General features: G+C 46.4%; 2 protein-coding genes across 3 annotated transcripts; both read left to right on the top strand.

Moving 5' to 3' along the window:
* Positions 1-3,475: 3,475 nt before the first annotated feature.
* Positions 3,476-9,503, top strand: mettl1 (methyltransferase 1, tRNA methylguanosine). 2 transcript variants are annotated; one of them, XR_003979213.1, is made up of 7 exons: positions 3,476-3,706; positions 4,188-4,318; positions 4,747-4,931; positions 6,069-6,182; positions 8,301-8,402; positions 8,961-9,257; positions 9,294-9,503. XR_003979213.1 is itself a non-coding variant. In XM_030375560.1 (6 exons), exons 1-6 carry the CDS (start codon positions 3,627-3,629, stop codon positions 9,075-9,077), a joined length of 729 nt encoding a protein of 242 aa, XP_030231420.1. In that variant the 5' UTR covers positions 3,476-3,626; the 3' UTR covers positions 9,078-9,503. The 2 variants fall into 2 exon arrangements, 1 of the variants encoding a protein (XP_030231420.1); XM_030375560.1 differs by having other exon boundaries at positions 8,961-9,503.
* Positions 9,504-12,615: 3,112 nt separating this feature from the next.
* On the top strand, positions 12,616-18,781 carry cyp27b1 (cytochrome P450, family 27, subfamily B, polypeptide 1). The gene is made up of 9 exons (XM_030373997.1): positions 12,616-12,923; positions 13,048-13,238; positions 13,617-13,807; positions 14,093-14,293; positions 14,768-14,931; positions 16,155-16,321; positions 16,653-16,734; positions 16,947-17,144; positions 17,694-18,781. The coding sequence occupies exons 1-9, from the start codon at positions 12,714-12,716 to the stop codon at positions 17,805-17,807; spliced, it is 1,518 nt and encodes a 505-aa protein (XP_030229857.1). The 5' UTR covers positions 12,616-12,713; the 3' UTR covers positions 17,808-18,781.
* Positions 18,782-19,011: the final 230 nt, after the last annotated feature.

The raw sequence follows: 19,011 nt of genomic DNA, 5'->3' as shown, positions 1-19,011 counted from the left end.
TAACGTCCGGTCAAATGATGGAAACGTCTGTATTAAACCTGTTCATTAGTATGAACAATTAATAAAATAGTTATTGGAGAGTCTACGTGTTTACAGTGTTTGCATTTCTCTACGATTCCGACCGGAAATGCTGTGTTGTTGCAGTTGTTTTGGTTGTTACTGTTATTGTTGTTAATGGCTGTGTTTTGGGGGGCCCTCCACTAAGAGGCCCCTATAAACAGCGGGGGAGGGAACTCAACCACCACAGAAGAAGAATGAAAGTCTAAAGATCATGTAGGATGTATTATATTTGATTGAATATTGGGAATTTGAGCTAAAACTAGATCATCCTGCCCACTATGAGGAACTTAAAGCCAAACACTAGCAATGCATGACTCCATTGATTCACCCAAACTGGACCCCTTAACTCCCTTTCTGCTGCTGCCCCCCACCCGCTGGCGACCCCCTCAGTTATCTCCTCCGTCAGCTCCTCCATCACCCCCACCCTGACTGCTGTAGGGCTACAGTCCTCCATCATCTCCTCCGTCACCCCCACCCTGACTGCTGTAGGGCTACAGTCCTCCATCATCTCCTCCGTCACCCCCACCCGGACTGCTGTAGGGCTACAGTCCTCCATCATCTCCTCCGTCACCCCCACCCTGACTGCTGTAGGGCTACAGTCCTCCATCATCTCCTCCGTCACCCCCACCCTGACTGCTGTAGGGCTACAGTCCTCCATCATCTCCTCCCAGCACCCCCACCCGGACTGCTGTAGGGCTACAGTCCTCCATCATCTCCTCCCAGCACCCCCAGCCTGACTGGGGATGATGGAGGAGAGGGTGGTAGGATCTACTGCAGACCCAGCAGATCCTACCTGGCCATGCCTCTCACTGGCCCAAGGAGAGGCATGGCCAGGTAGGATCTGCTGGGTCTGCACCCTGGGGCTGCTCAGCCTGACCCCCCCCCGGTGTGACCCGGGTCTGGCTCAGGTTCGCTGCAGCGACTGTGATCCCGGGAGCCGTCTGGTATGCGACCCTCTGTGTATCAACATCTTGTCCTTCGCCGCGTTGTGTAAACAACCGGAGGGATGACATTGTTGTTTTTCCCAAACACGCATGACATCATCCTTGTTGTTCCCGCCACACAGATGTGGGACGGGGAGCCACCTGAGGACATCCACCGAGGACGTCCACCAAGCCTGAGTCTGGACCTGACAGTCGAGTGTCCATCGGAGCGATCGGGTGTCAACACGATATGTCTGCTCTCACCAGAGGAACCATAAGGGTGCCGGGTTTCATCGTTTACCACTTACAGCACGCAGCCATGTGCTAAATGCTTTCTGAGGGCTTTTACTTTCCCGGTTGAGTAATAACCGTCCCCTCAGTATACCGCAGAGAGTGGTGGACTGAGGGGGACGTGAGATGTAGAGGTGGCTGATCCATCAGATCTCTAACCTTTACATTCTCCCTCTTTCAGTTCCTCAAGTCACTTACACATTAGCCACCTGACATTAACTCCTCCGACGGGACTTTTTTAGGGGACATTTCATCTCTTAAGATACATCTGGGGGCCTTTTTCGCGACTTCACCTGTTACGACAATAACAATAATCATAAGTCAAATACGTCAGTCTTCATCATCCTTATGACTCATATTAACTGTGTGTATCTTATTTGTGTGTATGTTTTTGTGTGTTCATGTATGTGTGCCTGCATGCCTGTATGCCGAGGCATGTTTGTGTGGGTGTGTGTTTCTGGGACTGCATGTGTACTGTTCATGCAGGCCTGTGTGTGCATTATATTGTAGTGTTTGTACTATATTCAATACTGTTTTGCACTATATTCAATACTGTGAACTGTATTTATTTTCAACTGTGAGTTTCATTTGCACTATGTACTTGTCTACTAATAATATTCAACATCCAATTTATATATTCAAAAACGTCTATATTTCAATGTCTTTCAGGTGCTTCTGCTGTATGCGAACATTGCACATGCTAAACAGCACTTTATATTTAACTGTTTTTGTTTAACTAAATTCTACTCTTTGTACAAATATTTTTAGTAGTTTAGTTTATTTATCTCCTTTTATTTTAAGTATATTTTGTGTGAAGGGAACTTGCAAATTAAGAATTTCATTGCCAATCGTAACTATGTTTCCATTGTGTATATGACAATAAACGATCTTGTATCTTGTATCTTGTATTTTGTGTGTGTGTGTGTGTGTGTGTGTGTGTGTGTGTGTGTGTGTGTGTGTGTGTGTGTGTGTGTGTGTGTGTGTGTGTGTGTGTGTGTGTGTGTGTGTGTGTGTGTGTGTGTGTGGGGGTGGGAGAATCAAGAAACGAAAGACTTCAGAGGGAGTGGGCGACGTGTGGAACAGCATCACCAGGATGTGCTCAACAATCAGCTCTTACACTCTCTAAAAACACACGAGTTTCAACCTTCTGTTCAAACTTTCACAAAAAGTTAGAAAAGTGCATTCTACTGCATGTGGATTATTCCCCTGTGGTAATTATATTCATTGAACATTGTCATAGGATTAATAAACATACAATATACTGTGAATACAAAAGATACTTCCTTCATTACGATATATAGATATGTACAGAAGCCAAACCATGTGCAATAAATAATTCCCTTCTGATCAGCCTCAGACCTACAGAACGCGTCAGGTGTCTTACTCCCACGACTGTCGGCCCGCTGTCTTGTGAAAAGTGTGATGCAGCTCTTGCAAGTCTTGTGGTTTCGACAGTATTGATGTCAGGTTGCAGTTGTTATCAGCTTCACCTTGAAGACGTCTGCATGAAAGCATCTGCTAAATGATTCAAAACCAATTATATTTAAGCTATGGTACAACTCAATAAAGTTGCCTCAAGTGCATTAATACAACTCTAAAGCTAGAATGGGATGTATCTATGGCCTGTTGATAGTTTAATAGTCAGACCTAAATCTTTTATTTATCCAAAGTTTCAGCCTGCTGCTCAATTAAAAAAAGGCGGCAGAGACAACAGCTGGACGGTTCAGAGATCACCAAGTGTTCAATAGGTTATCCAACGCACTCGAGTCAGGACATTGACTGTTGACAATATTGTTATTTATTTACTTACATTATCTATTATCCTGACTGTGTTTTTTTTTTTTTTTACAATGTGGAAGACCTTTGCATTGTCGTAGGAATGCATGTATGCATAATGACTATGTTTTAGGTATATTTTTAGGTTACTTTTGGTAATAATTTTCTTTTCTACAGCAGCCTCTGTCGACATCCACTGCGGTTAACCTCTGTGGCCAGCAGGGAGCACCCCTATCGATGCTATGGCTCTTTATTCATCAGCACCAGAAAAGATCAGAATCATAATTGGGATAATTGCCCGAGGAGAGCAATAGGAATGATTAGGAATAATAAAATATTTAATTTCCGAGCAATGTGATGGTCATTTCAGTTTTTAAAGAGTCGTTTTTGTAAATAAAGAGGATAAATGTCAAATCTGGCAACCCGTGAGAATCCCTCGCTCAGCACGACGTGACGTCAGTAGTCTGCGACTCGTAGTAAAATAAGAAGCGTGGTTACTGTGCAGTTGAGTTTTAAGTGATTAAACCTCTTTCTATTCCTTCAGATCGTATACAGAAGTTAACATTAAGATCCAGGATGAGTCTGTCTATGCCCCAGAAGCGGTACTACAGACAGAGGGCTCACTCCAACCCGATGGCCGACCACACGTTTGACTAGTGAGTACCAGAGTGAACGCTAGTGACACTAGTTACACTTTACAACTAGTGGTTAATTCTAGCTTTAGATTGAATTATTAAGGTTACTTGGACTGGCTTTATCTATAACTAGTAGTTACTCTTTACCTGTTACCCTAACTTTATGCAGAATGAGCGTGTCCACTAGTAGTTACACTAGCATCTTTATATGGAATGAGAGTTAACTAGTGGTTGAACTATTATCTTCATATAGAATGAGTGTGTTAACTAGTAGTTACACTAGTTATTTATAGAGAATGAGTGTTAACTAGTAGTTACACTTGTTACTTTACGTGTGTAGTAGTAGTAGTAGTTAGACTTGTATCTTTATACAGAATGAGTGTGAACTGGTAGGTACACTAATAACTTTAGATAGAACGTGTGTATGAACTTGTGGTTACACTATCTTCCTCTGCAACCTCAACACCGTTGTCTCCTTCTCCTTCCTGGTCCCCCCCCCCAGTCCTGTGAGTCCGGAGAAGATGGACTGGTCCCCGCTGTACCCCGAGTTCTTCCCTGGCTCCCCGTCCGAGGGGGGCGCAGCGGCCCAGGTCGAGTTTGCAGACGTCGGCTGTGGATACGGAGGTCTTTTAGGTAACGCTTCTCAATAACCAATAATCAATGGCTTAGGGATCGAAGTCTTCAGTCAGGGTATTCATTGCTCCATTATCTTAAAAAGGGGGGATCTAACGCCACCAGCTGAGTGTGATTGGTCATTACAAGCATTTGGAAAAAAAACGCCTTTTGCTGTGTTTTGGTGACATCACAAGTCGGCGTGTCCACCTGGACGTACGTACACTGGATGGATCAGTCTACCGGCCCAACCAGTGGTCTGTAGCAAATGTTGCCGATCTATCCATCACACATCTAGGTGGACGCGCCCACGTGTGAGGTCAGAAGAGACGTGTAAACGGCTTGTAACGGCCGACCACGTCCCCCTGTTTAGGCAGTGACTCGCTCGACGGTCTACCGGTGTGTGTTGTACGCGCTCCCCTGACGACGTCGCTCTCCTGCGTTCCCAGTGGAGCTGTCTCCGCTCTTCCCAGACAAGCTGATCCTGGGTCTGGAGATCCGGGTCAAGGTGTCGGACTACGTCCAGGACCGCATCCGCTCGCTGCGCGCCGCGGAGGACGGCGGCTACCAGAACGTGGCCTGTCTCCGTAGCAACGCCATGAAGTACCTGCCCAACTACTTCACCAAGGGACAGGTGCGTCTACAGTGGACTGGGTAGAATGGTTCTGGGTAGAATGGACTGGTTCTGGATTTAATGGACTGGTTAGACTGGTTAGAATGGTTCTGGATATAATGAACTGGTTAGAATGGTTCTAGATATAATGGACTTGTTAGATTGGTTCTAGATATAATGGACTGGTTAGACTGGTTCTAGATCTAATGGACTTTGGGGCGGCAGTGTTCAGAAACAGTGTTCTCGTGTTCCTTGAGTGTCAGGTAGGTTTTTAATTGGGTGTCCTTTTATTCATTAGACGTGCAGTTCAGGGAATATATGCTCACAAAAAGAGGAAATGACTTAGGTCTGCAGCCCTTTCATCTCTGCCCGTACGGTCGTTTGACTGATGAGCCAATCGGCAGAAACCAAATGACGTGAGGACAGTGAATGAGAACCGCTCCGAACTCGGCCTCCATCCTCAAATCAAGTGTTGCAACGGAGCCTTCCTGTTTTTGATGTCTTGAAGGCTAAAAATAACTGATTGAAGCGTTTCTTTTGAAGCTGCGGTGGCACGTTGGGTCTGAGGCAACTTCCTCTCTGCGGTGGTGTCACCCTGTAATCAGTCCCCTGTCCGTCCATCTCCTCTGACCTCATTTAGTGGAACTAATGAAGGGTACCTGATGATTTAAATCATTCAGACAGACGCAATGAACTGTAGCTGTGTTGTTGAAATTGTCTATTTCACCGAAGACACTGAAATATGGTCTGACGTGAGTGTAGAGGTGTCCCTGAGAAACACACCTCACCCTAACTGATCTCGCCCAGCTGGCTGCCGCCTTGCATGGTAGACACTGCCGTCGGTGTGTGAATGTGTGTGTGAATGTTAAGCCATATTCTACAGCGTTGGTTAGAACCACTGGTTAGAAAAGCACTGTACAAATGCAGTCCGTTTACCGTTTATTTAACATTAGGCAGAGGGCCAGAGTGGTCTTCCTCGCACCATGGTCTTCCTCCCTCTGAGGAGGTCTTCCTCACCCTGTGGCCTTCCTCCCTATGAGTGTGGTCTTCCTCACCCCATGGTCTTCCTCCCTCTGAGCGTGCTCCTCCGCACCCTGTGGCCTTCGTCCCCTCTGAGTAGTCTTCCTCACCCCGTGCCGTCTCTCTGTTCCTCTGCAGCTCAGCAAGATGTTCTTCCTGTTCCCCGACCCCCACTTCAAGAAGACGAAGCACAAGTGGAGGATCATCAGCGCCACGCTGCTGGCCGAATACGCCTACGCGCTGCGGGTCGGGGTGAGTGCCGCCGCCGCCGCTGCCGCCGCCGCCGCCGCTCTCCGTGGTCTGTGTGCGATGCTCTACAGTAGAGCAGTGGTTCTCAAATGGGGGTCCTTTGGTGCAGCGGGTACCGGTCCGCGGGTCATTTGGTACCGGTCCGCAGAGAAAGATTATTTATTTATTTTAATAATTATTATTATTATTTTTTTTTTTTATTCACTTCGCAATACTGTCACTCTTTTACATGCCATAAGTCTATATGCAGTTGTTAGATTGCATATAACATGTTTGCATTTTTGGCAACCTCTGCGCAACATAAGACAAGTGGTTGAAACATAAATCTGAAAACAAGGACAAAGGAGAATCATTAGCCAGCCGTTGTATGAAGCACAGACTCATGTTTCTCACCTAATTGTGAGTATTTGCACCCTTTTAATGTTCAGGTTTACAATGCCAAATAGAACACGCATACGTTATTTATGTTCAGAAATTCTCCCCAAAATTGTTTGTGCCGGTGAAGGGGGTACTCAACTGAAAAAAAAATATCTTGGAGGGGGTAAACAAGTAGCAAAAGTTGGAGAACAACTGCTGTAGACCGTCCGCTGAATACAGAGAATCCGTTCAAGGCTTTGGTAGAGTTAGAGGAATAGTTGACTGATCGTTTACCAATAATAATAATAAAGTTAGCTTAACCCCGTCGCTCCGAGACAAAATGGCCTCCAGGTGGTTGACTGCAGCCCCCCCCCTCCCTCCCCCCGTGTGTGTGTGTGTGTGTGTGTGTGTGTGTGTGTGTGTGTGTGTGTGTGTGTGTGTGTGTGTGTGTGTGTGTGTGTGTGTGTGTGTGTGTGTGTGTGTGTGTGCGCGCGCCCCCCTCACTTTGTCTAATGTGGGTGTAAGCTGACCCCTGGCTTGGATCCCACATTGTTTCTGGGCTGGGGGGATGGGGGGGTAACGATGGGGGTTGGGGAGGAGTGAACTGGGGTTTTAGTAGAAAACTGCGGTCAGACACTGAAACCTCTCCATTCAGTTCCCAGTCGTATCCCGGCCGTAGCTTGCTCTACGTTGTGTCGAGTTCTCTGGGCGCCTTGTGGCTCAGGAGGTAGAGCGTGTTGCCTTCTAACCGGAAGGTTGCTAGTGCGTTACCCGGCTCCTCCTAGCGTGGAGTGTCGAAGTGTCCCCGAGCAAGGCACCTCACCCTAACGGCTCCCGATGAGCTGGCTGTCGCCTTGCGTGGTCCTACTCCGCCTTCGGTGTGTGAATAATTGGGTGATTGTTTGGCAGTAATGTAAAGCGCTTCGAGTGGCCACTGGTTGGAAAAGCGCAGTATAAATGCAGTCCATTTCGCTTCGGCATTGGCTCTCCTGCCTTCACAGAAAGGAAACGGGGCAACACAGAGTCCTGTGGACTTCAGTAGAGCCCTGTTGGATTCTGAGAGCCCTATCAGTTCTGGGCTAAAGTCAAAGGAACACGTTGTTGGGGTGACTAACCTCTGGTTTCTGCAGGTTATTTTGGTCCGGTCGATAACGACACCTGTGGCAAGATTAGTGGAATGGCTGGCCTGGACGTGGCTATTTAAAGTGTAACATTTACATTTAGGGCATTCAGCAGATGCTTTTATCCAAAGGGTCTTACAATACAATCACATTTGTCTGAAGAAAGAGAAACAATATATTTCGCTGTCGATACAGCAAAGACGTTCATAGAACCAAGTGCCAAGCACTAACAATTTCTACTCAATATTTCTCCCATTCTCTGGGTACAATAGAGATAGCTAGGATAAGATGCTATGCAATACTAAGTACTATTTTAAGTGCCAGGACGTACAACATAGAGTAAGTGCGTATGAGGGCTGTGGGGGGGTAAGGGGCTAGGCAGAGTCTAGGTCCACTGAATTCTGAGTCGCTTTGGAGCTGGTGCGTCTTGTCAAGTGCCACATACAATTAGCACTTGTCACAAACAACAACAAGTGTGTGCATTAAGTCCCAGGACGTACAACAGACAATAAGTGCATAATAAAAAATATACATATATCTCCGTTTATCTGCTCAACCTGCATCAGAACGATCACGGGTTTCTAAACATGTTACCTCTCTGCCATGTGGTAAACGTTGGTTCTTCACCCTCTGCTCCCCCCAGGGGATGGTGTACACCAACACGGACGTGGAGGAGGTCAACGTCTGGATGGTGAAGCACTTCACCGAGCACCCCCTGTTCACACGGGTTCCTGAGGACCAGCTGGTAGGAGGAACCACAGAACCGCCGCCACACCCGCTAGAACAGTACAATATCAGCGGAACCACTCACGACGCGGTGTCATTTAATACTATTGTATTGACACAATAGTTGTCCATATTTGCCCTGAAGTTTAATTTAATTAGTCCAGTGTAATGCCGTAGTTCTGCATGCTATTATTATACTATTATTATATCAGAATACCAATTCCAGTCATTTGAGCTCATGGGAGCTAGCATGTGAACGGCTGGATGCATGTGTGTTTAAAGCCTGACCTGAGATCTGTTTGTCCCTGGGCAGACAATCTGCATGTGTGTTAAAGTCTGACCTGAGATCTGTTTGACCCGGACAGACAATCTGCATGTGTGTTAAAGTCTGACCTGAGATCTGTTTGTCCCCGGACAGACAGTCTGCATGTGTGTTAAAGCCTGACCTGAGATCTGTTTGTCCCCGGACAGACAGTCTGCATGTGTGTTTAAAGCCTGACCTGAGATCTGTTTGTCCCCGGACAGACAGTCTGCATGTGTGTTTAAAGCCTGACCTGAGGTCTGTTTCTCTGGACAGGTGGAGGACGTGATCGTCGGCCGTCTGGGAAGTTGTACGGAGGAGGGGAAGAAGGTGCAGAGGAACGGAGGGAAGAACTTCCTGGCGGTCTTCCGACGGATCGAGGAGGCAAACTGACCTCCGGTGGACCGTGTTGTAGAAGTGATGTAGAGACGCTGCCAGCAGGGGTCGTGGTGAATACAGGACGGGGCAGGGGTCTTCATGGTGGGGCTGATGGGGGTGACTGCTGACGTCTGAATGGTTCATACTAAGGTTTGAGCAGTCATTTGGGAGTCGCATCGTGAACAGATATCTGGCTTCTGGTTCAATCAGACGTCTTGTTTGAAATCTGGTGCTGGAGGATTATTTTATTCCGACTCTGTTTTGGAGCCCATTTTGGTTTGGTTTTCTACAGTGGAAGGATGTGCATTTGCTCCAAATTATATTTCAAAATATTTTGTATATATGTTTTTCTTAGGACCATATTTTATGCCATTTTTATTTTATTCGTTGGCTGCAACTTATTTTTTGTAAATAAAGTGTCAGTACCAACCTGTTTCAACAGTCTCTGTATATCTTTGTCCTTTACGTGCTACTACATTGTGGTTCTGATGATGTCTTTCCGTGGTCGGTTAGGGCGATTGTTCGAAGCGTACATTAAGGTGTGTGCTGGGCGCTATGTCAGCATGAGCTGGGCGTTACATTAGCATGTGCTGGGCGTTACATTAGCATGTGCTGGGCGCTATGTTAGCATGAGCTGGGTGTTACAATAGCATGTGCTGGGCGTTATATTAGCATGAGCTGGGCGTTACAATAGCATGTGCCGGGCGCTGCGTTAGCATGTGCCGGGCGCTGCGTTAGCATGTGCCGGTCGCTGTGTTAGCATGTGCCGGCCGCTGCGTTAGCATGTGCCGGGCGCTACGTTAGCATGTTCTGGGCACTGCGTTAGCATGTGTTGCACTGCATTTTGAACGTCGTACAGGGGGGCCGCGTCTCAGGGTTTGACTGTAAGTCAAAAACTGGATTAGTGGGCAGTGACTTCCACAAGGCCTTGTGCCACGGGGTTCAGTTCTCCATCAGAGGTGGAGCTCAGGGTGGGGGGCGAGGAGACGCTGTCTCTGAGTCCTGTGGCGCTGCAGGCAGGGTGTGGGCTCTTTAAAACAAGACGGTACAGGCTTTGAAAACTGCAAGCTGGAAGACTTTCAAATTAAGCATGAACCCCGCCCCTTTCAATCCCATCACGTCATCTTAAAAACCCCCCACCCCCCCCCCCCCCATCTTAAGACCTGGACCCCACTTCCCCAGCAGATGGACCTGGAGGGCACGGTCTCCCTCCCCAGGGGGCCTGAGCTCCTCCACTGCCTCACCACATCACCGGTGCCCCCAGAGGAACCGTACGTTGGCCTCAGCCTGGACCTCCAGAAGACCTCTGGGGACTCCTCCATCAGGGAGGCCGCTTCTTCACCATTCATGGATTTCATCGTCACGCTTTTTGTACTAGAGTGGTCATTGAGGAGCAGGTAGAGGTCAGGGGTCAGGCGTAACACCAGGTGGAGGGTGGACACCGGGGATCGAAGCCAGTACCTTTTGAGAGGGAGGGAAACACTCTTACACTATCTAAGTGTAGCACTTCTTACCTGTCCATTAGGAAACATTTAACAGGCTTAAAGAAAGGTAAAGCGGGTAAAAGAACCAAAATGATCAAGGCCCTTCTTCTGTTATTGGTGGTAATTCCCCTTTAAAACAAAACCCTGGCATTTAGCATGGAGAGACTATGTGATAACCGTTGTGTAATATTACCTCATCACTCATCGTCTTGAATTCACCAAAACTCATTTCTAGGTAAAGTTGCATACTTTCACATCGAGTTGGAACAGGAAGCCGGGATGTTTGCTGTGATGAGCGAAGCTGTGCTGCTGCCCAGACAGACAGCGGCCATGACCTCTATCCCAGTCTGCAGAGGCGTGCGCCTGTTGGCCATGGGCCAACGCGCTACATGGACCTACACGGTCCCTGTATACCGTGCTGCTGTCACTTCACAGCCATCTCAGAGCAGAGACCTATACTGTCCTCGAATACCGTTCTGCTGTCCCTTCACACCCAACGCAGAGCAGGGACAACACCCACAGTGGCAGGACGTGCATGATATTTCTCCCGCCATTCTCTTTATGTTCAACAATCAACGTGATTCATGGGATTCTTTATGTTTCTCTGCTTTTTCCCTGTGTGCAGGCAAACCTGCAGGACCAGCGCATGCAGGGAATCATGTCAACTACAAAACGTAAAGATACACAGACATACGCTTAAAAAGCTATAGCCCTTCAATGAACAATAAAGAGGATTAGCTGACCTATACGTTTACTTCACCCTTACATGTTGCAACTGAAAGTGGTTGAGGAAAGTTTAAAGTTTTTGGTGAAAATTGTTGTCCGCTACAGAGGTCGTCGGCTATCTCTCACACTTGGAGATAACTCTTCATTGTCCATTGAGAGACAGAATGCCAGACAGTCCTGCTGATGTGGGAGGTCTTGTGACCTTGTCTCGTGCCTTCAGCCAGTCAGATGTAATCAGTTCAGCTCTATGTCGACCTTTCCTTCTGTTATATCATTTAGACGAGTTACGTGTGTAAGGTTTTACAGAGATTTAGGAACCTGTTTATAGATAACCAAGAGTTGATGAGACCGACTTGAGAATATTTGACTTGAATGCAACGTGTGTTATCATGTATGCAAGAAAGGGTCTGCAGAAGTTAGAATTTCCTTCTATGTTCAGGCTTCCTGACTTGGTCCACGAGGTGTGAACCAGCTGGACACATGAGGATGCAGCAGGTGAATGGTGGAAACATTTGAGTGATATGAGTTGTTGTGACTGTTGAACACACTTTCAACCACAATCCTAGTTTCTGACGTATACTACTCATTTTGCCTCAAGTGGACAACTGGCACACACATTGACCTTTGGTCCTTTCCTTTATTCATATTTTTTTTACATGACATACATTACGATTATTTTTTCGGTTTACATTTATTTTTGGTTAGTTTGCCTATATTTCAGGAATAATTAAAATAAAGATACACAGATCTATCTATCCTTTTATGCAATAGAAAACTAATTGTCATGTTTTAAGAAATTCGGTCACCACACAAATCATAGGAATCTAAAAATAAACCATTAAAATAAGGATGATGTTCTTTATCAGATTAAATTTAAGGTCTTAATAATAAGGCTGGTGTGCCTACTTAACAAAGCCTAGTTCATCGCACAGAGAGAGCTACTCAATGCCACACTTTGTCTCCAGAACTTAAGTGATTATAAGGTCAGAAGATCGAGAGTCAGCAAAATATTTGAGATGACTACAGCCTAATTATTGCAGTAAGCGGATTGCATTGAGCTAAAGTGGACTCTATTGTCTGTTGCATTAGCAGTTTGCACACCGACTATTTGCACGTCTCCATATGTGTTCTGATGTAAGCCGACATTCTCTGAACACCAGGGAGCAAAGTCTGGCGGTGGGATACTCTTTTGGGGATGGTCCAACATCAGCCTCATGATTGGACACACCTTCCAAATAGCTCTGACTTCTCCTTGTCCGTCTATGGGCGGGACATTTCGTGGTACCACGCCGTGATTGGCTGATCACTGTGAGAACTGTCATCCTTTCTCAGTAGAGCAGAGTGGTGCGCTATAAATGCGAGGGCCCCCCAGCAGACAAATGTACTCTGATACCACCGAATCTTGTTGAAGCCAGGGCCCAGCCACCCAGGAGCCGTCAGGATGTTGCAGCAAGCCCTCAAGGTGTCCAGCCGCAGCGTGTCTCCACTCATCAGGTGGATGGAGGGATGGGCGGAGATCACCTCCACGGCCATCAAGAGGAGCACTGAGCCGGTGGTGAAGACCCTGAGGGAGATGCCCGGCCCTTCGATCGCAAACTTTGCGTGGGACTTGTTTGCAAAGGGAGGACTGTCGCGCATCCACGAACTACAGGTGGGTTGAATGAAACACTTTGCACATTGCAAATCTCACACATTTCAACTTTGTGCATAGTTGGGAACCGTTTTACCGCATGCTAATAAACCTGCCCCCGCCCCCCCCCCCCTCCACCGGTCAGCTGGAGGGTCTGCGGCGCTACGGGCCCGTGTGGAAGGCGAGCTTCGGGCCCATCCTCACGGTGCATGTGGCGGAGCCCTCCCTGATCGAGCAGATCCTCAGGCAGGAGGGCCGCCACCCCATGCGCTCCGACCTATCGTCCTGGAAGGACTTCAGGAAGCTCCGGGACCACGGCTACGGCCTGCTCACATCGTGAGTAAAGACTCCGTCGCTAGCGCCTCACACTTCTGTTTTTTATTTTGCATGCATCTCACGTAATACACCCTACTACTTTGACTATTACTATGCTGTGCACGCCACGGGTACAGATATCATATGCAGTAGCCTATAATAAAAACGTTATGGTGCTGAGATTTAGATTCGTGCTCAAAGCGCAGGGCAAGGATCTCATTCCAAAAGATCATTTCCCATATGCATGGTTGTAACTTTCTTTATGTGTGTGTGTGTTTGTGTGTGTGTGTGTGTGTGTGTGTGTGTGTGTGTGTGTGTGTGTGTGTGTGTGTGTGTGTGTGTGTGTGTGTGTGTGTGTGTGTGTGTGTGTGTGTGTGTGTGTGTGTGTGTGTGCTCCAGTGAGGGCGAGGAGTGGCAGGCCGTGAGGAGCCTCCTGGGGAAGCACATGCTGCGGCCGCGGGCCGTGGAGGCGTACGACGGCGCCCTGAACGCCGTGGTCAGCGACCTCGTCCTCAAGCTCCGGCACAGCCGCCACCCCGACGGCCTGGTCCCCGACGTGGCCCAGGAGTTCTACCGCTTCGGCCTGGAGGGTAAGGGGAACACTTCCCTCCCAGTCCCCTCCCAGTCCATCATTACCCTCCCCATTTAACCATTACCCTCCCAGGCCATCATTACCACCATTAAGTCTCAGTCCACCATTACCCTCCCAGTTTACCAGGAATTAATTAAATAATCTCTCTCTCTCTCTCTCTCTCTCTCTCTCTCTCTCTCTCTCTCTCTCTCTCTCTCTCTCTCTCTCTCTCTCTCTCTCTCTCTCTCTCTCTCTCTCTCTCTCTCTCTCTCTCTCTCTCTGCCTCTCTCTCTCCCCCCTCCAGGTATCTCCTCTGTGCTGTTTGACTCCAGGCTGGGCTGTCTGGAGCCGCTGGTTCCCGAGGAGACGGAGCGGTTCATCCAGTCCATCAACACCATGTTCGTCATGACGCTGCTCACCATGGCGATGCCCAACTGGCTGCACCGCCTCTTCCCAAAACCCTGGACCACCTTCTGCCAGTGCTGGGACTACATGTTCGCCTTCGGTCAGTAAATCAAATGTAATTGTATTTGTATAGCCCTTAATCACGGGTACGGTCTCAGAGGGCTGAACATGTTGATGACACTCACTGACCCCAGCCCCCTAGAGGTTAGGGGAAACTCTTAATTAGCAAGGAGGAAATCTGGGGGATCCCTCCTTCCAGGGATGATCAGGAGTGCATTGGGGGCCATCATTTCTCATTTCTAGTTGGTTGTCGCAATCTTTACATTATCATATAAAATCAATTTTTGTTAAGGCCCTCTCCAACGCTGTTGAGGCAACGCTAAGGGGAATGAGCCTACAGCCCCCTGAGGAAAGCCCTTGCATGTTTAGCATGATGAATGTTAGAAACTGGGTGTAGTACCGCTTATCACCAGAGGTGATCGCCAGATAGAACAAAACAGAGATAATTAAGCTTGCCCGTTCAAAAAAGACTACTCTGAAACTGACATGTCCCCTTTGCATGTTTTCGCTGTAGCCAAAGGTCACATCGACGAGCGTCTGCAGAAGGATGCAGCGAACATGGCTCGTGGGGAGAAGGTGGAGGGGAACTACCTCACCTACTACCTAACCCAGGCCGGTCTGCCCATGAAGACCGTCTACAGCAACGTGACCGAGCTCCTCCTGGCTGGGGTGGACACCGTAAGAACCCTGAATCCTCTGTCTATACTGTTAAAACATCTCAATGTTCAGCCAGCTGGAAATATTCAGCTAACTAGAAACATTGAAATATTCCGTTGAATAGAAACAATTCAATATTCAACTAGAAACATGTAAATATTCAGCTAACTAGAAACATTGAAATATTCTGTTGAATAGAAACAATTCAATATTCAACTAGAAACTAGGGCCCGACCGATTTATCGGCCTGCCGATTTAATCGGCCGATTATAGCCTTTTTTGAAAATAATCGGCATCGGCCAAAAAGACGCAGATTACAACCGATTTCTTTTTTTTTTTCTTTTTCTTTTTTTTAAATGTTATTGCGCTTAGTATCCCGCAGATTGCGCTCCTACTCGCCTTGCTAACTAACAACTTTGGCTGGAGTAAAAAAGAGGAGATTGAATTTTACCGTACAACATGAAAGCACGCTCGCTCAGGCAGCTGCGCGCTCACCTCACCAATGTACACAAGACGCGTTGTTTGAGCATGTTGTGCCTGTTTTTCTTTAGGTCCCAGGCCATGTTAATTTGTTATACTGTAGACTCTAACGGTGAGACCATACTGCTCAGCACGCACGTGTTAGTCACTGCTCACGAGCGCAGCACATTGGGAGTTAGTTATTTATTTTACATTTTACATTACACTCATTTTTGACTGTAAATGTATTCTAAAACACTCAAAGGTTCTGCATTCAATTCACATATTCGTCAAAAGTGTTTTAAGTATATTTAAGGTATCAAAAACTACGTTTTATATGCTTTTTTTTTTTTTTTTTTTTTTTTTTTTTAATCGGACGATTAAATCGTAATCGTAATTTTTCTCTGAAAATAATCGGCATCGGCATCGGCACTCAAAAATCAATATCGGTCGGGCCCTACTAGAAACATGTAAATATCAGCTAATTGGAAACATCTAAATATTCAGCTAATAAGGAATAATCTAAATATTAACTAGAAACATCTAAATATTACATAGAAACATTGAAATATTAACTAGAAACAAATGAATATCAACTAGAAACATCTTTATACTCAGCTAACTTGAACCATCTTAATATTAACTAGAAAACCTCTAAGTATTAACTAGAAACCTCTAAATATCAACTAGAAACCTCATAATATTCAGCTTCCTAGAACCATCTGGCCCATTCCCACTGACACTTTGGGCGGAGATGTTAATCGCTCCCTGGTCCTTGCTCCTAGATCTCCAGCACCCTGTCCTGGTCGCTGTACGAGCTGTCCCGCCACCCTGAGTTGCAGGCGTCCCTTCGAGAGGAGGTGCTGTCTGTCCTCGGAGATCGTAAAATACCCGAGGCTGCGGACGTGGCTCGCATGCCCCTCTTGAAGGCCACCGTCAAAGAGGCCCACCGGTACGAAGAACCACAACTCAACCATAACCATAACCATAACCTAACCTCGACCAGCTCTGAGTTCACACTGCAGCCAACCAGTGATCACTGTTCACCAGCTCTGAGTTCACACTGTACCCAACCAGTGATCACTATTATTCACCAGCTCTGAGTTCACACTGTAACCAACCAGTGATCACTATTCACCAGCTCTGAGTTCACACTGTAACCAACCAGTGATCACTATTACTCACCAGCTCTGAGTTCATACCGTCAACATACTATAACTATTACACTGGTTGCTTCAGACTGTAACCGGTTAGGGGTAACCATGATATTTGTGTTTCTTCAGGCTGTACCCTGTTATTCCTGCCAACGCCCGGGTCCTCACAGAGGGTGACATCGAGCTTGGAGGCTTCCTCATTCCCAAAAATGTAAGCTCATATTTTGTTTTGTCCGTAGGGATTTAAAATACTCCATCTGCTAGCTTCAATCCATTCACAAATTCACCTGGCGCTGTGATGTGAAATCAATAAGATTATAATCACGTTGTTGACACTTCTTTATTATAATCGATCAGATCAAGACATTGACTCATGCTGAAGATCGTGCTGTAGATCTCTAATCCTATGTCTGTCCTCCCCAGACTCTGATCACGCTGTGCCATTTCGCCACCTCCCGGGACCCTGCGATATTCCCGAACCCGGATGAGTTCCAGCCGCGGCGCTGGCTAAGCCGGGACCAGAGCCACCACCCGTACGCCTCGGTGCCGTTCGGCGTCGGGAAGCGCAGCTGTGTGGGTCGACGCATCGCTGAGCTGGAGCTCTACCTCGCACTCGCCCGGGTCAGTGGACTCACTCCTCTCACTCTCGTTAAACGGGTTCCAGAACATTCACTCATGTCCCATTACACGTACTTCCTGAAATGTACTGACAGTCTCTCCAATTAGTAACTATACTGTTTATTGCTAATTGCTTAGTGAAAATCCCGATAACAGAACATGTGGGACCTGGATTCATTGTATTCGGGGGTTTGGGGTAACCTAACAATCGTTAGGTTGGCACTTGGTTCTATGAATATCCTTACTGTACAGAAAGCGTTGTATGGTTGTGTCCCTTTCTTCTGACAATTGTGCTTACTGTAAGTCAGTTTGGAAAAGCGTCTTTTAAATGCCCTAAATGTAATGTAAAAGTAATGTAAAAGTAAATAGAACTCGTTCCATTGTGAATCCCTCCATTAATGAAGCATAGAGCTATCTACAGGCCAATCCTATCTGTTGAACATGCTATAGTTTGCCCTTTAAATGGGTAATCCCCGTGTTCAGAAATACAACCACAGTATCATCTCTCTCACACCACCATTAATGAATAACGGTTGTTCCTGGTTCCTCCAGATTGTGACGGAGTTCGAGGTGAAGCCAGACCCAGCAGGAGGAGACGTGAAGCCCATGACCCGAACGCTTCTGGTCCCCGACCGGGATGTCAACCTCCAGTTTGTTGACCTGTGACCCCTAGAGCTGACTGCTTCAGCTACGGGGAAATCGATAAGACTAGACTTGTCCGTCCAAGAGAAAAAGATACTGTGAGGAGGACTTCTCCTTGTTGCTCGCTCCAGATGGCTACAATAGATTTAGGCTCTGGGGCTCTTCTGATTTACTTGTTAAATCACTTGAAATGACAGAATGGGCCGAGGCATTCTGTAATTCATTCAGGCCAGATGTAGCTGTGTGTGTTGTAATGTGTCTTTTGATAAGATGATCATGGTGAATTATCAGAAATGTATTGCCTTTATGTGTTTAACTAGTGTGTAAATACTGTAATTCTAGGAATGGCAGCTGTTACTTGAAAAACAAATCCCTTTTAATAATGCTTGTTTCCGCATTTCAAAAGTCCGGAATGCAGCACAGTGGACTTTCTGTATATATTACATAGTCTGTAAATGTATATATGTGTTTATATGTATTTATCTACCTTAGAATAATTGAAGCTAAAGCTAATGTGCAAAGTGACCGTGGGTGCTATTTTGTAAACCTTTTTGAACCTTCACGATCTGAAGTCTGTATTTAGTATGATGTTAAACATTATGGAAATGTGTGTATTCATACGGCCATCCAATCGTTTTATATAAACCTGTAGCATGATGGTAATCTACCAGACCTTTATCCTCTACTAAATAGTCTTTTGTGTAAATAAGTGTTGGTGCTACTTTGAGGGGCCCCTGTTAATATTCCGTTTTGAAAAGACCCTCTTTCCCCATGTTTACCTGGTGGCTCACCTTGAAAGTCTGATAAGCTCCAGTTTAGACACATAGGCACTTATTTCTAAGAAATAGTGCTGAGGTTTCTGGTTACTGTAGGGCACGGCCAGGAACCTGGGCATTGTATTACAATGCACTCATTTGCAACCGCAAACCAATGTCTTGCAATACATGTCTCGTTCTGTTCCACATTGTTTTTAATAAAAACATATGCCCAGAAAAATCTCCATTGGTATTTAGTGTTCTTTATCTATTTATTAATATATGATAATATAATGATAAACTTGTCTTTTTGTCTGTCTGCCCTTCCTTCGTCCTCTTTGTAATAATGAGGGAAAATAATAACTTTGAAACAGACAGAGCATTGATGCAACCTCCATTTCTCTTAAGATGTTTACTGTATCATGCAAATCATTAACTACCTCGAACATAGAAATTTAAATACCAAGTTGATA

The sequence above is a fragment of the Gadus morhua genome, chromosome 13 (assembly GCF_902167405.1).
Source record: "Gadus morhua chromosome 13, gadMor3.0, whole genome shotgun sequence".
Classification (NCBI taxonomy): Eukaryota; Metazoa; Chordata; class Actinopteri; order Gadiformes; family Gadidae; genus Gadus; species Gadus morhua.
The sequence above is the reverse complement of the archived record's forward strand: the minus strand, read 5'-3'. Positions and strand labels throughout refer to the sequence as shown.

What these genes read in the sequence shown, in the direction of transcription:
- mettl1 (XM_030375560.1), top strand. Translation starts at nt 3,627, where the DNA reads ATGAGTCTGTCTATGCCCCAGAAGCGGTACTACAGACAGAGGGCTCAC. An exon ending in GCCGACCACACGTTTGACTA is followed by an intron (nt 3,707 to 4,187) that starts GTGAGTACCAGA and finishes CCCCCCCCCCAG; the next exon opens with TCCTGTGAGTCCGGAGAAGA. An exon ending in TGGATACGGAGGTCTTTTAG is followed by an intron (nt 4,319 to 4,746) that starts GTAACGCTTCTC and finishes CTGCGTTCCCAG; the next exon opens with TGGAGCTGTCTCCGCTCTTC.
- cyp27b1 (XM_030373997.1), top strand. Translation starts at nt 12,714, where the DNA reads ATGTTGCAGCAAGCCCTCAAGGTGTCCAGCCGCAGCGTGTCTCCACTC. An exon ending in CTACCGCTTCGGCCTGGAGG is followed by an intron (nt 13,808 to 14,092) that starts GTAAGGGGAACA and finishes TCCCCCCTCCAG; the next exon opens with GTATCTCCTCTGTGCTGTTT. An exon ending in TCCTGGCTGGGGTGGACACC is followed by an intron (nt 14,932 to 16,154) that starts GTAAGAACCCTG and finishes CCTTGCTCCTAG; the next exon opens with ATCTCCAGCACCCTGTCCTG.